This window comes from Rhinatrema bivittatum, chromosome 5 (assembly GCF_901001135.1).
Source record: "Rhinatrema bivittatum chromosome 5, aRhiBiv1.1, whole genome shotgun sequence".
Lineage (NCBI taxonomy): Eukaryota > Metazoa > Chordata > Amphibia > Gymnophiona > Rhinatrematidae > Rhinatrema > Rhinatrema bivittatum.
The window spans coordinates 371,709,957-371,732,393 of NC_042619.1; the positions used below are offsets into that span (position 1 = coordinate 371,709,957).

The 22,437-nt window shown below is 43.1% G+C and overlaps 1 protein-coding gene across 1 annotated transcript in view; it reads right to left on the reverse strand.

Annotated features, from left to right (window-relative positions):
• Positions 1 to 22,437, reverse strand: part of AFF3 (AF4/FMR2 family member 3) — an 862,899-nt gene that overhangs the window by 48,973 nt on the left and 791,489 nt on the right. The window contains exon 22 of the mRNA XM_029603314.1: positions 17,627 to 17,763. Within this exon, the coding sequence (XP_029459174.1) occupies positions 17,627 to 17,763 (137 nt within the window). The remainder of the gene's footprint in view (positions 1 to 17,626; positions 17,764 to 22,437) is intronic.

Sequence of the window (22,437 nt, forward strand, 5' to 3'; positions counted from 1 at the left end):
CCAATTGATTTCCCACCAACAGTTTAAAATTATGCAGTTATAACAACAGATTTTATTTGAAAAAGGACACTCTAAGGTAAAAATATAATATACATCTTACTGTGATAATTACATGCACTGCTATGGTACCATCCAAAAAACTGCAAAAAAAAAAAGAGACTTGGAAGCTATATGGTATTGAGCTAATGTAAAATGTTGGGTGTGGGCTTGGCTTTCCCATACCAAAACAGCACTTACTGTCAGCACGCAGTCAATGACAACCCTACCTATGTAAAGGAACACTATAAATATTACAGCAGACTAAAAGACACAAATATACCTCCTATCAGAAAAACAGAACAAGCCAAGCTGTTGTAGATCCCTACACAGAAACTACATGCAAGCAGAATACCTCATCTCAATCACACATGTAGAACACAAACAGACCCACACCAAATACAGAATAAAGAGAAACTGCCTTGGTTCCAGTATTACCTTCCCACTGGCTTATCCGTCATTGGGCTTCAGCCCCACTTCCTGCTGATGTACCCGTGCAAAGGTGGGGTGGGGGGTCAAAAGCCAGGGGTCAATGCCAGAGGTGCCACGTGCCAGTGGTGCACATGCTCTTTCACGCACACGAAGGAGCGCAACACTCCCCCTCCTATTTGGCAGATGTTTCAGTAATGATGGTAAATACTCAGACTGTTAGAAGAAAATTACATATTACTAATGATTTAATTAGTGAAAACAAACCTGATTTCTTTTGCATTACAGAATCCTGGCTTTTAAATTCTGATTTTGTTTTTCTTAATCATATTAGTCCCCCTGGATATCTAGGTGCTTTCCAACCAAGGAAGAGAGGGCAAGACGGTGGTCTGTTGATTGTTTGCAGGGAGCATTGGAAGCTGGCTGTTGAGGACTGAGTGGTGATTGTAGCGTCCGTCGGTCTTCGACGGCTTCGCCCCGCCTACTTCTCTCTACTTGTAGCTCCTACCGCTCACCTTGGACTGATGGCCACCATGGCACCTATTTGCCAACCTCTCCGGTGTCCCTGGACCGGCTTTGGTGCTGCCTCCCGCCATGCTCCTTCAAGGTACCTCTAGGGCGCGCGCACGCCGCCCTCATCTTTATTTCCAGGTTGGCGCGAACCTCAGGGACGTCCCCCTGTTTTGATGTCACAGCTCCATGGTATATCTGCCAACTGCATTTGCTAGCTCGTTGAGTTAGCAACTGGAACTCTTACGGATGGGATTCGCTCTCCGTTCTTAACTACTCTGCCACTCCCCCTTCGGGGTCACTAACAGGGTACCCGCTCCTCGGGGGCCTCTCTGCTTCTTTCAGGTGCTATCAGGAAACCGGTACTCGCTCCTCGAGGGCCCATGTTCCGTGTGTCACTGCTTGCAACTTCTACCTTCTACTTGGAAGAACTAACTACAGTCACCAACTGTGAGTACAGAAACATCTCTCTCTATAGTACTGCTTCGCCGGAATCAGGTACTCGCTCCTCGAAGACCTGCCCTCTGCTCCAGTGCCAGACCTCTCATCTAGTGGAATCTCTGCCACTGCTAGTGAGTACCACGCTATCGAGTCTCTCTGCTCTGATGGATCAGGTACTCGCTTCTCGAGGGCCTGCTCCCCCTGCCTCGGAGCTCTCCTATTATGCTTGGGACTCTGAATGCTAATTCTACTGTGTGCTCATAAATCTCAGTCTCTTTCCACTACAGCACTGCTTACAGAGGAACCGTTTCCAGCGTTCTGTGAGAGACGCGCCCAGCTGGGCTCTACAACCACTACTCACTACTGCCACGTCTGGTGGTTCCATATTTTGTTTAATAAAAGATTCAAATCTGTGTTTGTCTGTCCGGAGTTTAGCCTGACACTGTGGTCCCTCACAGGACTGCCCCCCATGGGCGTGGTCAGCTGCTACAGTATCCAAGGATCCACCCAAACACTAATAACCATAACAGATTGCTAACTCCATGGATCCGTCTCAGCTCAACGCCTTGCAGGCCATTCCAGGCCTGGCCCGGCGCATTGCTGAACAACAAGATGCATTGGAGAAATTAACTACTGTGTTTTATCAGCTGCACGCACAGAAGAATCAAGATTCTATACCCAGTAATGAAGGTCAGTTACCTGAAGTAACTATAAAGACTATTGTGTCTCTTGCTGCTCCAGTACGTTTTTCTGGAGAGATTCACAGAACAAGAGGCTTCTTAAAGCAATGTTGTATGCATTTTAAATTGCAACCTACTCATTTCCCCACAGCCTACGCCAAGACTACTTATATTCTATCCTACCTGGATGGAAGGGCTCTGACTTGAGCTTCCGCGCTCTGGGAACGCAAAGACCCTATACTTTAGGATATTGATGGATTTATGGACTTGTTTAAATCTGGTTTTGATGATCCTGCCCAGTATACTGTTGATGGTTCTACATTGGTGGACCTGAAGCAAGGCAACTGACCTCTGGCTGATTTCACTATAGAGTTCAAAACTCTTGCGACTGAATTACATTGGGACCCTAGATGCCTGAAAACTCTCTTCTTCAAAGGTTTGGATTCCCGCTTGAAGGACGAGCTGACTGCTCGTGAAACACCTGACTCGCTGGATGAGCTAGTGGCCTTGGCTACTAGAATTGATCACCGGCTTCGTGATAAGGTGCCTTGTAAAGGACCTGTTCAGAAGGAAGTTCGTACTAAGCCTGCACTCAGGATGGTTCCAATGACTCCTGTTGCCAGTAAGGAAGAACCGATGCAATTTGGTCGGGGTCTCCTGACATCCAAAGAGAGAAGACTTCGGAAAAGGAATGGATTGTGCATGGATTGTGGACAAGCTGGTCATGCAGTTCAAACATGCCCGATATGTCCGGGAAATGAACAGGCCTAAGTCCTGCAGGAGGACTCCTCCTAGGCCTCACCACACCCTCTCCACTGCTCTCTCTCCCTGTCTCTCTGATCTGCGGACCGTTGGAGTTTCAGACTCTTGCTCTGTTGGACTCAGGGGCAGGAAGTAATTTTATTCTTCAATGTTTAGTGGAACATTTGAGGATTCCCCTCACCACTATGAAGACTCCACTACTTTTATCATCTGTACATGGGGAATCTTTACCAGGTGCCGTTACCCGTTGTACCGAACCGGTATCCCTCTGCACCGGCGCTCTCCATACTGAACAGATTTCCTTCTTTGTGTTGGAGAAGGCCATGCACCCTATCGTTCTGGGGTTATCCTGGTTGCAGCTGCATATGCCACAATTCAATTGGGCCACGTTGGAACTCTCCCGTTGGGGCCAAGAATGTCATGGCAAATGCTTAAAGGAGGTTACTCCTATTCTCTGAATGCCTACTACTCCAGTGATGCCAGGACTGCTGCCTCAGTATGCATCATTTCATGATGTGTTCTCCAAAGAAGCTGCTGACATCCTTCTGCCACATAGAACTTATGACTGCGCCATAAGACTGAATCCTAATGCTGAACCTCCTAAAGGACGAGTCTACCCCCTGCCGGTGGTGGAGAATAAAGTCATGTCGGAGTATATTGAGGAGAATTTGCAAAGGGGTTCATTAGACCATCTAAGTCTCCTGTGGGTGCAGGCTTCTTCTTCGTGGGGAAGAAGGACAGTACACTGCGTCCTTGTATCGATTATCACGGTCTTAACGAGATCACGATTAAAGATTGATACCCTTTACCTCTGATCTCGGAGCTGTTTGATCGAGTGCAAGGGGCCAAGATATTTTCAAAACTTGACCTGAAGGGAGCCTATAACTTGGTTCACTTTCGCGATGGCGACAAGTGGAAAACAGCTTTCAACACTAGAGATGGCCATTTCAAATATTTGGTGATGCCTTTCGGCCTGTGTAACGCCCCCGCCGTGTTTCAGAACTTGATGAACGACATCTTGCTGGATCTTCTGTACAAATATGTCATTGTCTACCTAAATGATATCTTGATGTTTTCACAAGATATGCCTTCTCATCTAGCAGATGTCAAACAAGTATTACTGAGACGTCGAGAACACCGTCTCTACACCAAATTGTCAAAATATGAGTTTCACAAGGAATCTGTGCCTTTTCTTGGCTACATTGTATCGAAACAAGGCTTCCAGATGGATCCCCAAAAATTAGAGAGTATCAAGCATTGGTCTCAACCTACCAGTCTGAAGGCCCTGAGACGATTTTTGGGTTTTACAAATTACTATAGAAGCTTTATAAAGAACTATTCTTCTTTAACAGTGCCCTTAACTGCGATGACACGGAAAGGGGCCAACGCTTCAAAGTGGTCTGCAGAGGCCATTTCTGCGTTCGAGAAATTAAAGACTGCCTTTTCCACCGAGCCATGTCTGCGTCACCCGGACCCCAACAGACCCTTCATCGTGGAGGTTGACGCTTCAGATGTTGGAGTAGGGGCCATGTTGATCCAAACTGGAGATTCTAAAGCCTTACATCCCTGCTCCTTTTTCTCGCAGCACTTTTCTCCTGCAGAGAACTATGGGATCGGAGATAAAGAGCTCCTGGCTATTAAGATGGCATTCGAGGAATGGCGGCCTTGGCTCGAAGGTGCCCAACAGTAAATTACCATATTCTCGGACCATAAGAATCTATATCTCTGTCATGCGCAACATCTTAACCACAGACAAGCCAGATGATCCTTGTTTTTTAATCGCTTTGACTTTGTGCTCAAATACCGTCCCGGAGACAAGAATACCAGAGCAAATGCCCTGTCTTGCTCTTTCCTCTCTGAGGATGTTCCTGAAGAACCACAGCATATTATTGACCCGAAGAAAGTCATCTTGGTGGCTACCCATTCTGTGCCTGCCAGTAAAACGGTTGTACAGAAGAATCTCAGAAGAAAACTATTACACTGGGCTCATGATTCCAAGCTGGCTGGCCATCCTGGTCAACGCTGTACCCTGCTGAATTACAGTATTATTGGTGGCCTACTATCAAGGAGGACACATACTCCTATGTAGCATCATGCTCCAACTGTGCCAAACATAAGCCTACTTCTGGTCAGCCTTGGGGATTGCTGCAACCACTGCCAGTTCCGGAAGAGCCATGGACTCACATCGCTACAGACTTTGTAGTTGATCTGCCTCCTTCTGGAGAAATGAATACTATATGGGTGACGGTTGAGCGTTTCAGTAAGATGGCCCATTTCATGGTGCTGCCTGGCTTACCCTGAGCTTTGGAGCTTTCTAAGATCTTCATTGTCCACATCTTTCGCCTACATGGCCTACCGAAGCACATCGTCTCGGATAGAGGATCACAATTCACGGCAAAATTCTGGAAGGCTTTGTGCAAGCTATTTGATATCTCTCTGGATTATACATCTGCCTATCATCCCCAATCAAATGGCCAAACTGAGAGGATGAATAGGACCCTAAAACAGTTCATTCATGCCTATGTGAGTTGCCGTCAGAATAACTGGGCTGAACTGTTGCCATGGGCAGAATTCGCCATTAACGCATCCACTGGATCAACACCATTCAAAGTGGTTTATGGACGACTACCTTCACCACCACTTCCACTGACTCTCTCAGTGTTGTCCTCAGGAGCTCAATACACTGCTGATGATAGCCATCAATTATGGATTCAGACTAAAGACATGCTAGCCAAAGCGGGTGAACGAGCAAAGAAATCATACAATGCTCATCATTCTAAAGCGCCTGTATTTCTATCTGGTGACAAAGTCTGGCTGTCAACTTAGCACTTGAGATTAAAGTTACCTTCTATCAATTTGCTCCACGCTATATTGGACCTTTTCCAATTCTCCGACATCTTGGTAACATTACCTACAGTCTGAAGCTACCGCCTGGATTGAAAAGCCACAACGCATTCCACGTTTCACTTTTGAAACCTCTCATTCTCAGTAAGTTCTCACCCAAGTCTCCAGAACCAACTTCTATTACCACAGAAGAAGACCTTGAATATAAGGTTGAAGCTATTCTGGATGTAGGAAGACATGGCAAAACTTGGGAATACCTTCTAACTTGGGAAGGTTACGGCCCCGAAGAAAATTCTTGGGAGCCGATGGCAAATATCCTGGAAAAGAGATGCTTCTTCAATTTCATCAGATGCATCCACACAAACCTAACCCTGGTAAAAGGGCTGGAGGCCGTCCTTTGAAGGGGATACTGTTGTGTCCGTTGGTCTTCGATGGCTTCGCACCGCCTACCTCTCTCTACTTGCGGCTCCTCCTGCTCACCTTGGACTGATGGTTGCCGCGGTATCTGTTTGCCGACCTCTCCGGTGTCCCTGGACCGGCTTTGGTGCTGCCTCCCACCATGCTCCTTCAAGGTACTTCTAGAGCACGTGCGCGCACACCGCCCTCATCTTTATTTCCAGGTTGGCGCGAACCTCAGGGGCATCCCCCTGTTTTGATGTCACGACTCCAGGGTATATCTGCCTACTGCATTTGCTAGCTCGTTGAGTTAGCAACCGGAACTCTTACGGATGGGATTCACTCTCCGTTCCTACCTACTCTGCCACTCCAGCTCTACTGGAACTCTTACTACCGTTCGGGGTCACTAACGGGGTACCCACTCCTCGGGGGCCTCTCTGCTTCTTTCAGATGCTATCAGGAAACCGGTACTCGCTCCTCGAGGGCCCATGTTCCCTGTATCGCTGCCTGCAACTTCTTCCTTCTACTTGGAAGAACTAACTACAGTCACCATCTGTGAGTACAGAAACATCTTTCTCTACAGTACCGCTTCTCCGGAATCAGGTACTCGCTCCTTGAGGGCCTGCCCTCTGCTCCAGTGCCAGACCTCTCATCTAGTGGAATCTCTGCTACTGCTAGTGAGTACCACGCTATGGAATCTCTCTGCTCTGAGGGATCAGGTACTCACTCCTCGAGGGCCTGCTCTCCTTGTCTCGGAGCTCTCCTATTCTGCTTGGGACTCTGAATGTTAATTCTACTGTGTTCTCATAACTCTAAGTCTCTTTCCACTAAGCACTGCTTACAGAGGAACTGTTTCCAGCATTCTGCAAGAGAGCGCCCAGCTGGCCTCTACCACCACTACTCACTACTGCCACGTCTGGTGGTTCCATATACTGTTTAATAAAAGATTCAAATCTGTATTTGTCTGTCCGGAGTTTAGCCTGACACTGTGGTCCCTCACGGGACTGCCCGCCATGACCGTGGTCAGCTGCCACAGTGTCCAAGGATCCACCCAAACACCAATAACCATAACAGTGATTCACTTTATGAAATACTAGTTCTTCATGCAAATGAATTTAGTTTATGCTTGGTATATTGTCCTCCTTATGTGTTGCAACAAGATCTCTTCCCCTTTTTTGAACCGTTGGTTTCCTGCAAGGCTAACCTGAATATGATTATCCTTGGAGATTTCAATTTACATATTGACCTTTATCCTATTCCTGCACACTGTTCTCTGTTTCTTGATAACCTATCTTCTCTAGGATGGGAACAACTTATCCAAGAACTAACTCATAAGTATGGTCATATCCTGGACCTTGTATTTCTTAATCAAGCTTATATCAACAGATGTAAGAGCTCTGTCACAATTCAGTCAGTCCCATGGTCTGACCAAGCCTGTATTAGTTTTTACAGCTCACTTTCTGAAGCAGCTTATATATTCAATAGTTCTTCATGTGACCCTGTTCTTTGCAGGGGCCATGTTGATAGCCAGGAATTTTCAGATCTGATAGGAGCAGAAGTCAGCTTTTTTCATCCAGTTGATATTGATTCTGGAGTTTCCAGTGTAGAATCTATATTATCTAATACAATTGATAAAATCACTCCTCTTCAGATGAAATATAAGTCCCAGTCAAAATTTCTTCCATGGCTGACTCCTGCAGTTAAGACACACAGACAGTTACTTCATAGAAGTGAGTGTAAGTGGTGTAAACTATGAAATGATGACTCATTAGCTCATACAAGTCATTACTGAAATCTTATCATTCCCAGATAAATGAGACCAAATGAGAATATTTCTCTAAACGCATTACAGAAATTGGCTACAACTCCAAAGAACTGTTTAGAATTGCAATGAAATTGACAACCGATTTGAACAGCTTAACTACGAAATCTATCCCTGCAGCAATCAATATTGCTCATTGAATCATTGTAGTATACCAATTCTTAAAACAGCTAAGAACATACTTGCACCAGTTCTGCATGACTTGGTCAAACTTATTTATCTCAAGGTAAATTTCCAGCTGTATTTAAGACAGCAATTGTAAGACCTCTTTTAAAAAGTGTAGCAGTGATCGTCTGATCCTAACAATAACTGACCAATTTTCTCATTGTCGTTTTTGGCAATTTCTTGATACAGATTTCATAGAAGATAAACAGGTTCATGACCTCCACCAACACGGGTTTAGAAAATCTCACAGAACAGAATTGTTAGTATTATCTTTGCTAGATACTTTGCGGAGAGGCCTTGACACAGGCAACAGCTACCTTTTAGTTTTCCTAGACATCTCTGCAGCCTTTGACATAGTTGACCATTCCATCTTACTATACCATTTGAAAGAATGTGGTATATAGCTGATTCTGTTGTGCACTGGCTCAGCTCTTTTCTTTCTCAACATACTCAGTTTGCCGAGTTCAACAATCATTGTTTAAACTGGTCTGATATCATCACAGGGGTTCTGCAAGGCTTGGCTTTATCAGCAATGCTTTTCAACCTTTACCTAGCTCTGCTATGTAAAATTCTTGCCAGCCTTTGTGATGGATATAAACTCTACACTGATGATATCCAGTTCTTTATTCATATTTGTCCATCTTGGTCAAAAACAGTTGAACTTGTACACATTTGTTTGTCAACCATCCAGAAATGGCTCTTTTTTACGATAAACTGGTGCTAAATATTTTCATAACTCAATTTTTACTGATTCAGAGATCTCATTCTAAAGTTCAACATGAAACCATTACATTAGAGAATATGAGCTTTCCTTTGAGCTCCAATATAAAACAATCTAGGCATACTTCTTGACTCGTCTTTAACATTTCATCAAGCAAGCTGATTGTGCAGGCTTGTATTCTTCCCTTTGTTGATTACTGCAGTTCCATCTACTTAGGTCTCCCTGCAAAGACGCTAAGACCGTTGCAGTTACTCTTGAATGCAGTAGCTTGCTTAATGTCCGGTAACAAGCACAAGGACCATATTACACCAGTTTTAATTGACCTTCAGTAGTTACCAATTATCCAATGAATATAGTTTAAGATTGGCACTGCATTTTTCAGATTGATTTCTTCCTTAGCCTCTTCTTGGTGCAATGCACTGCTACATGTGTATTGCTCTTCTCATCAGCTGAGGTCCTCCCAGAGAGGTATCTTGGATATTTCATCACTACAATATGCTCGGTTCAATACAACAAGAGACGGTTCCTTTTCAGTTGCAGCACCTATTTTTTGGAACTCTTTGCCTAAGGCATTTCACCTTCAGACAATTTTAAAACATTTAGGGCTTTGTTAAAGTCACTTTTTTTTAAGCAGACCTATTATTAATCTTGCCTGTCAATTCAATGTTTAATAGAGATGTGCATTCATTTTAAACGAAACAGATAAGGGCGGATTTAGGCGGATTTAGGCGAGCAGGGCCCTGCGCGCCGGTGAGCCTATTTTACATAGGCCTACCGGCGCGTGCAGAGCCCTGGGACTCGCGTAAGTCCCAGAGTTTTCTGAGGGGGGCGTGTCGGGGGGCGGGCCCGAACCACGCGGCATTTTCGGGGCGTGTTGGGAGCGTTCCGGGGGCGGGTCCGGGGGCGTGGCTACGGCCCGGGGCGGTCCGGGGGCGTGGCCGCGCCCTCCGGACCCGCCCCCAGGTCGCGTCCCGGCACGCTAGCGGTCCGCTGGTGCGCGGGGATTTACGCCTTCCGGAGGAAGCAAAACATAATGTCCACAGAATTGGAGATGTAGTTGTACAGTCCTGAGCAATGGGGAATACCCAGAGTGAGGCCACAGCTAAGGAGATCCAGTAGTGAACCACGGAGCGGAGTATGCTGAGGATGTCTGTACAGTAGATGTTGAAGAACTGGTAGAGATGCCGGAACCTGGAGGTGGCTCCTGTAGCTGGTGTGTAGATATTCTGCAGTGCAGGAAAGCTGAATGGCTTCTACTGAAGAAAGGTGTTAGTGGCCCGAGGTTCGGGGTACACTGTGTGGAATCCAAAATACAGTTCGTATAGTAGAAGTCAGTAGAGGTAGTCACAATAGATGGTTCCTGGAGAGAGAGAGACCTGAGAAGCAGGTCTAGAAGCAGTCAGGCAGGTAGGCGCTCCGAGGAGCGGATAGCCGGGAACACAGGGGAGCCCCCGAGGAGCGGGTACTCAGAGCATTTAGATGCCAAGACCAAGTCAGGAACAGAAAGTCCTTGAATGAGGCGGATTCAGCAAGACGGAACTCCTTGCTAACTCAAGGAAGGCAAGGGCTGGTCAGATTAAATACACTAGCGGGTTGACGTCATTGGGAGGGGACACCCCCGAGGTTCCCGCCATGACGTGTTCAAAGAAGGCCCTTGCCCGCCCGCATGTGCTTAGGTAATTCTTGGTCTAAGATGGCGGTTGGCAGTGCCCACGCTGTTCCGGGAACGCCGGAGAGGTCAGTGGGGATTGGCAGAGACCGCCATTCTTCCCAGACTTGATGGAGCGGAGAAAAAAGAGGTGAGCATGAGAGGTTGGTGTATGCCATCCGGTCTAGATGATTTACTACTCTTGAGTTTGTCAATCTGGCCTACCACATTTTCCAGGTTCACCATGATGTGGTTCAGTTCATCTGAATAATCACCCTTGAAAACCGTCTTTAAAACGGATATCTTCCCAACATCCTCTTCAGTAGATACCGAAGCAAAGAAATTGTTTAATCCTTCCGTGATGGTCTTATCTTCCCTAAGATCCCCTTTAACCCCTCGATCATCTAAAGGTCCAACCAACTCCCTTGCAGGCTTTCTGCTTTGGATATATTTTTTAAAGTTTTTATTGTGAGTTTTTGCCTCTATGGCCAATTTCTTTTCAAATTTTCTCTTAGCCTATCTTATCAATGTTTTACATTTAACTTGCCAATACTTATGCTTAACCCTATTTTCTTCTGATGGATCCTTCTTCCAATTTTTGAATGAAGATCTTTTGGCCAAAATAGCCTCTTTCACCTCACTTTTTAGGCATCCTGTCAATCGTTTGACCTTCCTTCCACCTTTCTTAATACGAGGAATAAATATGGACTGTGCTTCTAGGATGGTATTTTTTAACAATGTCCACACCTGTAGCACACTTTATACCTTTGAGGCTGCGCCTTTCAATTTTTTTAAATCTGTTTTTCTCATCTTATCAAAGTTTCCCTTTTGAAAGTTTAGTGCTACAGCTGTGGATTTACTTACTGTCCCCTTCCAGTCATTAATTCAAATTTGATCATATTACGATCACTATAGACAAGTGGCCCCACCACCATTAGCTCTCTCACCAAATCCTGTGCTCCACTGAGAATTAGATCTAATCGGTTCCTGAACCAATTGCTCTATAAAACTGTCATTTATTCCATCCAGGAATTTATCTCTCTGGCATGTCCTGATGTTACATTTACAGCTAATATTGGGGTAATTGAAATCTCACATTATTACTACACTATCAATTTGGTTTGCTTCCCTAATTTCTCTTAGCATTTCATTGTCCGTTTCGCCATCTTGGCCAGATGGATTCGATGGTGCATTTAGTCTCATGCAGGAACTTTATCTTAAGGACATGCCATACTGGGTCAGACCAAGGGTCCATCAAGCCCAGCATCCTGTTTCCAACATTAGCCAATCCAGGCCATAAGAAACCTGGCAAGTACCCAAAACTAAGCCTATTTCATGTTACCATTGTTAGTAATAGCAATGGCTATTTTCTAAGTCAACTTAATTAATAGCAGGTAATGGACTTCTCCTCCAAGAACTTATCCAATCCTTTTTTAAACACAGCTATACTAACTGAACTAACCATGTCCTCTGGCAACAAATTCCAGAGTTTAATTGTGCGTTGAGTGAAGAAGAACTTTCTCCGATTAGTTTTAAATATGCCACATGCTAACTTCATGGAATGCCTCCTAGTCTTTCTATTATCCAAAAGAATAAATAACCGATTTACATCTACCCGTTCTAGACCTCTCATGATTTTAAACACCTCTATCATATCCCCCCTCAACCGTCTCTTCTCCAAGCTGAAAAGTCCTAACCTCTTTAATCTTTCCTCATAGCGGAGCTGTTACATTTCCTTTATCATTTTGGTCGCACTTCTCTGTACCTTCTCCATCGCAATTATATCTTTTTTGAGATGCGTGACCAGAATTGTACACAGTATTCAAGGTGGGGTCTCACCATGGAGCGATACAGAGGCATGATGACATTTTCCATTTTATTCACCATTCCCTTCCTAATAATTCCCAACATTCTATTTGCTTTTTTGACTGCCGCAGCACACTGAACTGACGATTTTAATGTGTTATCCACTATGAAGCCTAGATCTCTTTCTTGGATGGTAGCACCTAATGTGGAACCTAACATTGTGTAACTATAGCATGGGTTATTTTTCCCTATATGCATCACCTTGCACTTATACACATTAAATTTCACTTGCCATTTCGATGCCCAATTTTCCAGTCTCACAAGGTCTTCCTGCAATTTATCACAATCTGCTTGTGATTTAACTACTCTGAACAATTTTGTATCATCTGCAAATTTGATTACCTCACTCGTCGTATCTTTCTAGATCATTTATAAATATATTGGAAAATAAGGGTCCCAATACAGATCCCTGAGGCACTCCACTGCCCACTCCCTTCCACTGAGAAAACTGTCCATTTAATCCTACTCTCTGTTTCCTGTCTTTTAGCCAGTTTGTAATCCACGAAAGGTCATCACCACCTATACCATGACTTTTTACTTTTCCTAGAAACCTCTCATGAGGAACTTTATCAAACGCCTTCTGAAAATCCAAGTACACTACATCTACCGGTTCACCTTTATTCACATGTTTATTAACTCCTTCAAAAAAGTGAAGCAGATTTGTGAGGCAAGACTTGCCTTGGGTAAAGCCATGCTGACTTTGTTCCATTAAACCATGTCTTTCTATATGTTCTGTGATTTTGATGCTTAGAACACTTTCCACTTTTTTTCCTGGTATTGAAGTCAGGCTAACTGGTCTGTAGTTTCCCGGATCGCCCCTGGAGCCCTTTTTAAATATTGGGGTTACATTAGCTATCCTCCAGTCTTCAGGTACAATGGATGATTTTAATGATAGGTTACAAATTTTTACTAATAGGTCTGAAATTTTATTTTTGAGTTCCTTAAGAACCCTGGGGTGTATACCATCCAGTCCAGGTGATTTACTACTCTTTAGTTTATCAATCAGGCCTACCACATCTTCTAGGTTCACCGTGATTTGGTTCAGTCCATCTGAATCATTACCCATGAAAACCTTCTCCGGAACGGGTATCTCCCCAACATACTCTTTAGTAAACACCGAAGCAAAGAAATAATTTAATCTTTCCGTAATGGCCATATCTTCTCTAAGTGCCCCTTTAACCCCTCGATCATCTAACGGTCCAACTGACTCCCTCACAGGCTTTCTGCTTCGGATATATTTTAAAAAGTTTTTACTGTGAGTTTTTGCCTCTTCGGCCAACTTCTTTTCAAATTCTCTCTTAGCCTGTCTTATCAATGTCTTACATTTAACTTGCCAACGCTTATGCATTATCCTATTTTCTTCTGTTGGATCCTTCTTCCAATTTTTGAATGAAGATCTTTTGGCTAAAATAACTTCTTTCACCTCCCCTTTTAACCATGCCAGTAATCGTTTTGCCTTCTTTCCACTTTTTTAATGTATGGAATATATCTGGACTGTGCGTCTAGGGTGGCATTTTTTTAACAATTACCACGCCTCTTGCACACTTTTTACCTTTGTAGCTGCTCCTTTCAGTTTTTTTCTCACAATTTTTCTCATTTTATCAAAGTTTCTTGTTCGACTCTATGCTATCCCGGACATAAACTGCCACTCTGCCACCAAGATGCTCCTCTCTGTCATTACGATATAATTTGTACCGTGATATAGCACTATCCCATTGGTTATCCTCTTTCCACCATGTCTCTGAGATGCCAATTAAGTCTATGTCATCATTCACTGCAATACACTCTAACTGTCCCATCTTACTTCTTAGACTTCTGGCATTTCAATGTTAGACATTGCATCTAGCTAAGTAGCTCCTTTTAATGTTCAATCTAATATTCAGATGGAATGATTACTTTTCTATTTTTGTCCCTAATATTGCATTTAGAGGTCAATATTCCAACAGTTTATTTGGCTAACTTTTGTAATTAAAGAGACAAAACCCTTAAACTGCTTAATTTTGTATGGACAATTCATTCCCATACAAAATTTACTCAGATAAAAAGGAGTCAGCTCTAGGGGTTCCACTTTGTCCAACTGGTGCTGATATTTAGCACTAGCCAAAGGTAGCTTTATTCAAGTATATTCAGTGGCAGTTTTACTTGGAGAAGCGCCGCTGAATATCCAGGCTAAATTACAAAAAGGTATCCAGGTAGTTTTGCTGTTCACCAGACTTTTGAATATGAACGAAGTCCATATTCAACAGCATTTAGCTAGCTAACTCGGACATTAGCAGGTTAAATTAATATTTGTGCACTTATCCAGCTAAATTCTAGCAGGCTAATAAGTTAGGAGGATAGAATTTAGCTGGATAAGTTAGGGGAGATCTAGGGGCATAATTGGGAGGAGTTGAGTTAAGCCAGCCAAATTAACCAGCTAATCCCAATATTTAGAGGGGTAAACCATTCCGGAAAGTAAGGCCAATGGAAAAGAAGCCACAATGTCTAGTTTCAGATAGATGAGCAGCATTTAAAGGGGGGGGGGGGATCATGAACAACAATTTTCCTAATGTCTGCAAAGTGCGGGAGGGATTATAAATTTCAAGAAGGCATGAAAAATAAGATGGGCCGTACTACTATGTTCTCTTGCCCTAGCTTGATAGTACCCAGCTATAGAGTCTGTCAAGCTAGGGCGAAAGAACATAGCAGAAAGTTCATCTTTGTGAGACTTTCTTCACTCGAAATGACGTCAAATCTTCAACAAGGTGTACTGTGCTGTTTGCACGTCTCACTCTGCATATAAAACTGGCCCCTGAACCCTAAACCACCACAAACACCTCACCTCAGGCTATTAGCTGGCCCTCCCATAGAGATATAAATAGTTGATTACTACAAAACCCTCATAAATAGTCTCTCTCTCTCACACACACCAAAATCCAGTCCCTGTTATGAATTTAAAGACCAGCATAATCTGCATGAAGTAGGCTGGGTATACCCCAAGGACTGAGGTGAGAGCCACCCATTGTATTAATCTAGATGTATCTTCAAATATAGCATAAAGAAGACATGTGATATAGAAGAATATATAAAAAATATTAATTCAGTATGACTATGTAAATGTCATGTATTTACACTTGTGAATTTTAGCATGAATATATTTAGTCAATCCATATAAATGCATCTTTTAGTTTACCCTATTGCATCCCATTAAGTATTTTCTACACATTTGCAACTCTCTGTTGAAAAATGTTTTATAGTAGTATACTGGATAATTTATTAGTAAACAAATGTGTTATATATACTTAGTACAGCTATAGATCAAGTGGATTAGAAAAAAAGTTCCCTTAAGTTAGGCTGGCTTTAAGGTGTCTCTCTGGCTGAAATTCATATCTGAACCTTGGACTAAACGTTTTCTAAAAACAATTATTTTTTTTACCTTTGCAAAATAAGTTTCTTTTTGTCTGTTATATAAAATTTTGGAACTGCTTCATTGGCATGATCTGAACTCCTTTACCACAGGCTCTATTTGATAGAAGCAAAGACAGACATGAATATCCTAATATCAGCACCCCATTCTTTCCATATATACTATAAGCTCTCCGTTCTTATAGATTTTCTGTCCATGAGAATGAGAACTGTAGGACACATGAGTGGAGGACACGTAGGAAGATATCAGTCCCCTTGGGCAGAATCTGTGGTACTTAGCATTAATTTAGGTGTCTCCAGAATGAAACTTATAATTATGTGAAGAACCTTGGTTACTGCATAAAAATGAAGAAATAAAAATTGGACTCCATGACATGACCTACTAATGTAAGTAAGACATAGGCTATGATTATTGACCAGTCTCAATTTAAGAAAATTTCAATTCAACAATCTACACAAAACATATACTATGGACCAAATTAAAGGTGAATTTTAAATGCCCTACGTGCACCAAAGCTGGGAGATAAGTGTGTGTCTCAGACAGGCACGTGCCGCGTGGATTTTAAGAAGCACCTGAGTACGCGCGTATCTCCTGGTACATGTACAAATCAAAACGTTAAAAAGGGGGCAGGGTGTAGGCATGATCTGGGCAGAGTATGGGTGGGACATGGGCATTCTGGGAAGGTCACTTGACATGTGCACGTATTTACGTGAACAAGCTTGCGTCAGGGTTCCCTACCATGTAACTTTATTTCTGTTAAGGATGGCATGTAAGTTTTAAAATTAAAAAATCAGGGCTAGTCAGCGGGACTTGAAAGATCGGGGCTAACAGGGTAAAAAGGAAGAAAGTTAATTAGGAGGGCTAGGAAGACAGAAGCCATTACCTGGGTGAACTGGGAATGGACTGGGGAAACTGTTAATTACATTGGCACGTGTATCTAATAGAATTCCCCCACTTATGCAGTAGAGCCGCATTTGCGTGCACAAGTGTGCATCCATTCAAAATTGTGTTCACATGTACACGCGTACAGCCGATTTTATATCATACGTGCATATACGCGTGTATGTTATGAAATGGCCGTGTCCATTCATGCGAGCCATCATACACACATAAACGTACATCCGCGCAGCTGTTTAAATGTTACCTTCATGATGCACTACTGATTATTCATTATTCAATTATCTGTTGCTTTCTCTGTTTTACATGTGCTAGTCATTAAAGCTATACTTGCTTATTCAATGCAATTTTCATCTCCCTCATGTATTTTTCCAGTGTTAACTGAGAGATTGCTATATGTACCTCCAGCATAGCTAATAAATCATCACTTTTATTATATATGTTGCGCTGAATTCTGATTGCAAAATGAAGATTGCAGCACCATTTTAGATGAATTATATTTGCAAATCCTATTTCTGATGTTTCCAGTGAGTTAACAAAGTGATGGCTGAAATTCAATGTGAAATGAAATACCCAAAGCAAATCAATTACTAGCCAATATGTGATTGTACAAAACGTTATTGGAAAATTATCCTTCATCAAAATGAGATAAAAGCCTATGAACAAATAAGAGATTTGGCATGTTAGGGGTCTGAGAGCTGTTACAGAAGTGTCTTTGTAACGCAAGGCTACCCCAAGGAGGATTTACGAGAACTGGAGTCCAATCAAAGGAGCTGAGGAACTAAATGGGCTCAAAATTCATTGAAATGAATAATCTAGACAACGCAGAGGAATGGATGAAAAATGTAAGACTACCATCTTTTTGCCAATCCAGTGAATGAAATAATTGTAAAAAGGATTAAAGAATCCATGATTGGAAACTAGTCATTTTTTTAAAATGCTACACTCAGTGTTAGTTTTGAAAGTACAGTCCAGATTACTTTGGTTATGTATATACTCTTACCTTATGAGTTCAATTGTTTCTGAATACATTGTGTAAGGAGATTTAGACTCCACAGGACCATGCTCCATTGCATTTCCACACTCGATGAATGATAATGCGGCTTCAGCGTAATGCCATGCTTTGTCAAATTTCTCCAGCTTGGAAAAAAAAAGTTGTGGAATTAATATGCAAGTATTATGGAGGGCAGAATTCATATATATATATTTAAAAACTAAGGATGTTGGAAGCAAAGTCAACAGTTCATATGGCAAATAACCTTTTCAAATAAAGCACTAATGATGCCAGGAACTTTTCTAATTATGAAGGCATTTGATAGATATTATATATCACTTGGCAAATCAGAAGAAAAATCCCTCCTAGGCCTGGAAGAATACCGAACCAGGACTTTGTCTACTGGAGCTGGTGAACATAACACTTTCTGTTGTCAATGTCTGAGAGTTTTTCTCAATTTCTTGGTCATGCACTATTTAAACACTGTTATACTAGCTGATATCAACCTTCATGCTGCAGTAGAGTAACAGAATGTATCACCAAGGTTATGGGCTGCAGGGAAAGTGGAGATCTGTAAATCAGCAATAACAATCAGAGGGAAGGAAATATGTTTGATTTTATCTAAGCTTAGCTTTATGTGGTGGTTGAAACGCAAAACAGAAATAACAAGGAAATAAGAAGAAATATTGTGAGGGAGCCAGATGTTGGAGGTGGGAAGGAGAAAACATTTGAGAATCATTTTGAGAAAGGTGAAAAAATTGGATTTCTTTCCAAGTTATACAGCTTTTATTGGACCAACATAAAAATTATACAAGTATTCTGTAAATTAATCAAAGGTAAACTGATGCAAGTGAGCTGTGTACGTGCAAAAATGGCATAGGCTACAATTGCCAGAAATCAAATTATAAAGGGTTTCATGAGAAGTAAGAAAAGTGCACATTTGAGAGAAAAAAACACTTTTTCAAGGTGTTTGGGAAAGAAATGTAGAAGAAAAATATGATAGAGCTGGACAATGCAGTCAAATGAACTTTCGAAGAATTGATCTGACATTGGCTTGCTTAAACTTGTCACGAAAATGACCAGAGAAAAGATAATAGAATAAGATAAAACTATGGATATACTTTTGATTTTAATGAAATAAGCAATGTCGACGATATTGTCCATTTCATTTCACCAAATAGAAACCTGAGATCAGCTAACAAAGCACTCCTTACTATTCCATCAATAAAAACAGCAAGACTAACACAAGTAAGAGAGAGAGCACTATCCTTGGCAGGACCCATACTGTGGAACACCATGCCATTGGAGTTAAGGTTACAAAGAGACAGCAAAACCTTTAGAAAAAGCTTTAAAACCTGGCTATTTAAGCAAGCTTATCAAATAGAGAAGGGGGAATAGTGAAGCCGGCGAAGTGCGAGATACAAACAAATGAACATCAACACACACCAACACAATAAATATGTGTGTAGCTGTATTTTTATTTTTATTTTACTTTATCTTCTCATCCATCACTATAAGATAAAGTAACACTTATAAAGTTAGCATTGTTTTCAGAACTGATAGAAAATTCTGGACAGTATTGTATCACAAACCAATTATATTGTTTAATAAAACTATGTACAGAACCATTATGGCACCTGTGTAAATTAATATATTTCAGCATCCTTATTTTATGTGCCCTATTGTAAACAGTTGTGATGGACCCTTCTTAACGACGGTATAGAAAAGATTTAAATAAATAAATAAATATCACAAAAGAAAATTTGCTGCAATTTTGTTTTTTTTTTCACATTTCATATTAGTGTGCACTATGGGGTGAATTTTAAAAACGTTCGCATTAAATGGATCATATATGCATGTATATGAACTGAGTGTGAGCAACATATATTTTAAAAGCCACAAATTACTCGTGTATATACACATGCATGAGTAAAAAAGGCAGAGTGTTATGAACCCTCCTGTAGTGGTGCTACGGGAGGCTCCTTACCTCTTCCTGGAGGCCGCTCCGAAGCCGGGGTCTCACCTACGAACTATCCAGGATTTGCTCCAGGGCCTGGGAGGCTTCTATGTTCTTGGGGCCCCCCTGAGGCTGTTGTGTTGCATGGACTTCCTGGTTTGAGCCACGTCCTTCTCTCTAGGGGCCGGCCCGCAGCATTCCTCCGTAGTTATAGGGCCAGCTAGGTGTGGGCCTTCCAAACTCTTCCCAGGGAGTCGCCTGTCTGCAGCCCTATAAAAGGACTTCAACTTCCAGTCAGCCTGGCTTTGCATCGGAGTTACTTCACTCTGGAAGCTCCTGCCTACCAGAGCTCCGTCAGGTCTTTTATCTTCTCCATGGAGTTCCTTGTCTCGTCTGTGGAGGATCTTGTCTCGTCTGTGGAGGATCTTCATAGGATGACGTACGAGGAGAGATTGAAGAATCTAAATATGTACACCCTGGAGGAGAGGAGGAGCAGAGGTGATATGATACAGACTTTCAGATACTTGAAAGGTTTTAATGATCCAAAAACAACGACAAACCTCTTCCGTAGGAAAATAATCAGCAGAACCAGGGGTCACGATTTGAGGCTCCAGGGAGGAAGATTCAGAACCAATGTCAGGAAGTATTTCTTCACGGAGAGGGTGGTGGATGCCTGGAATGCCCTTCCGGAGGAAGTGGTGAAGACCAGAACTGTGAAAGACTTCAAAGGGGCGTGGGATAAACACTGCGGATCCATAAAGTCAAGAGGCCACCAATGAAGAGTGGGTGACTCGCCAGAATGATGGCTATTGACACAATACCCTTACTAAATAAACATACACATGCTTACTGTGACTCCTACATCACTCTAAGCTTCAACAGCAAGAGGTAATGGAAAAAAGGATTTGCACTCATAAAGAGGGGAGTAGCTGGCTTGTTACGGCGGTTACTACCCCAAACCAAATATGCCTGATACTTCACTTTCAATGCATATACAGCATAGCTCTCTGCTTCAATGACAGGGGAGAAGAATAACTGATACTTCACACATCCAGCAGAGCTCTCTGCTACAACGGCAAAGGAGAAGAAAAAGGGTTCGCACTCAAAATGCGGGGAGTAGCTGGCTTGTTACGGCAGTTACTACCCCAAACCAAATGTGCCTGATACTTCACTTTCCATGCATATCCAGCATGGTTCTCTCCTGCATCGGCATGGGAGAAAGACTGATACATCACGCATTTCCAGCATAGCTCTCTGCTTCAAGGGCAGGGGGAAAAAAAAAAAACAAAAAACAAAAAACTGATGCTTCACGCATATCCTGCATAGCTTCAACGACAGGGGTGAAGAAAAAAAAAGGATTCGCAATCACAAAGCGAGGAGTAGCTGGCTTGTTACGGCGGTTACTACCCCAACCAAATGTGCCTGATACTTCACTTTCAATGCATATCCAGCATGGCTCTCTGCTTCTACAGCAGGGGAGAAGAAAAAAAAAAAAAAAAAAAAAAAACCAACAAGAGCTGTACAACATAGTCTAGGTAAAACAAATAAGCATGGGTGTAGCTTGCTTATCGCGGCGGTTACTGCCCCTACTACCCCTAACTAATCAAGCTAGATATTTCACTTGCATGCAGCTCCATCACTGCTCTCTACATTAATGGTGGGGGTGGAAGGGGAATAGAACAAGGAGCTAAGAGTAACAGATAAGAATGAGAGAAAAAATGTGTGAGGCTTGCTGGGCAGACTGGATGGGCCATTCGGTCTTCTTCTGCCGTCATTTCTATGTTTCTATGTTTCTATGTCATGCCATGTCTTCGTGCCTGAGGTCCTCGTTCAGGTGTCCTGGAGTATCGTCTTGATCTTCTGTTTCCTGATGTTCCTGTTCCCTTGGTGGTTTGCTCCTGTGTCGTCAGCGCTCCTGAGCCTTCTGGTCCTGTCGGTCCTGCTCCCTTGGACGACGTCTTTCCCGGGTTGGAGAGGCCTGCAGGTGGACTGGTGTCCTGTGCTCCTGAGCCGTCATGTCCTGCCAGCCTTTGTGGTGCTTCGAGCGACATCTGGCTTCATCGTCGGAGTCCCACTTCAAAGGATTCTTCCCTGCGCTTGTCCCGTTCTCAGCGTGGTCCGTGACCAGCCTCCTCGGGCTGTGTAGGGTGCGCAGTGGGACAGGGTGGTCCGTGACCAGCCCATTGGGTCCGTCTGTGAAGGTGGGCTGTGTAGAGTGCCCTGAGAGACAGTGCCAATGTCTTCCTTCCCTGCTTCTCGTCTGGACTTCGTCACGTTCCTCGTCTCTGATGCCGTTGCATCAGCCCTGGTGTCATGTCTTCGTCTGCGATGCCGTAGCATCGACCTTGGTGTCATGTCTTCGTGTCAAGGCCCGTCTGCCCTCGACCTCAGGCCAGGCCTGCTGCTCCATGCCGATCCAAGCGGCAGGTCCGAAAGGGCTCGGAATGGTCGGAGGACCATTCACTTTCCAACATCATGATGTTGTTGGCCTTGGGAGCTTGCTGGCCTGGCGGAGGGTAAGACCGTCAGCCATGCTGGAACACGCTGTCAACCCTTGGTTCGGTCCTGGATCCGTCTGGGGTCGGGCTGAGGCCCATGGGCACACGAAAACGCCCATACGTAACACAGAGTTGGGGCATGTCCAACATTTATGCATGTAAATCCGTATTTTAAATCTGATGGCTGCAGTGTGTAGTGACCAGTTAGTTGTGCAAATTTACTTCTGCTCTTGATGAGGTGTAAGTCTGCACAAATCTCTTTTTAGACCTAAAATGACTGGGTGAGGGGTCTGGGTAAACTGGGGGGAGTACAGGTTGAAGAACCAGAAGGGTCTGGTTGACTTCAAGATGGAATGGGAAAACAG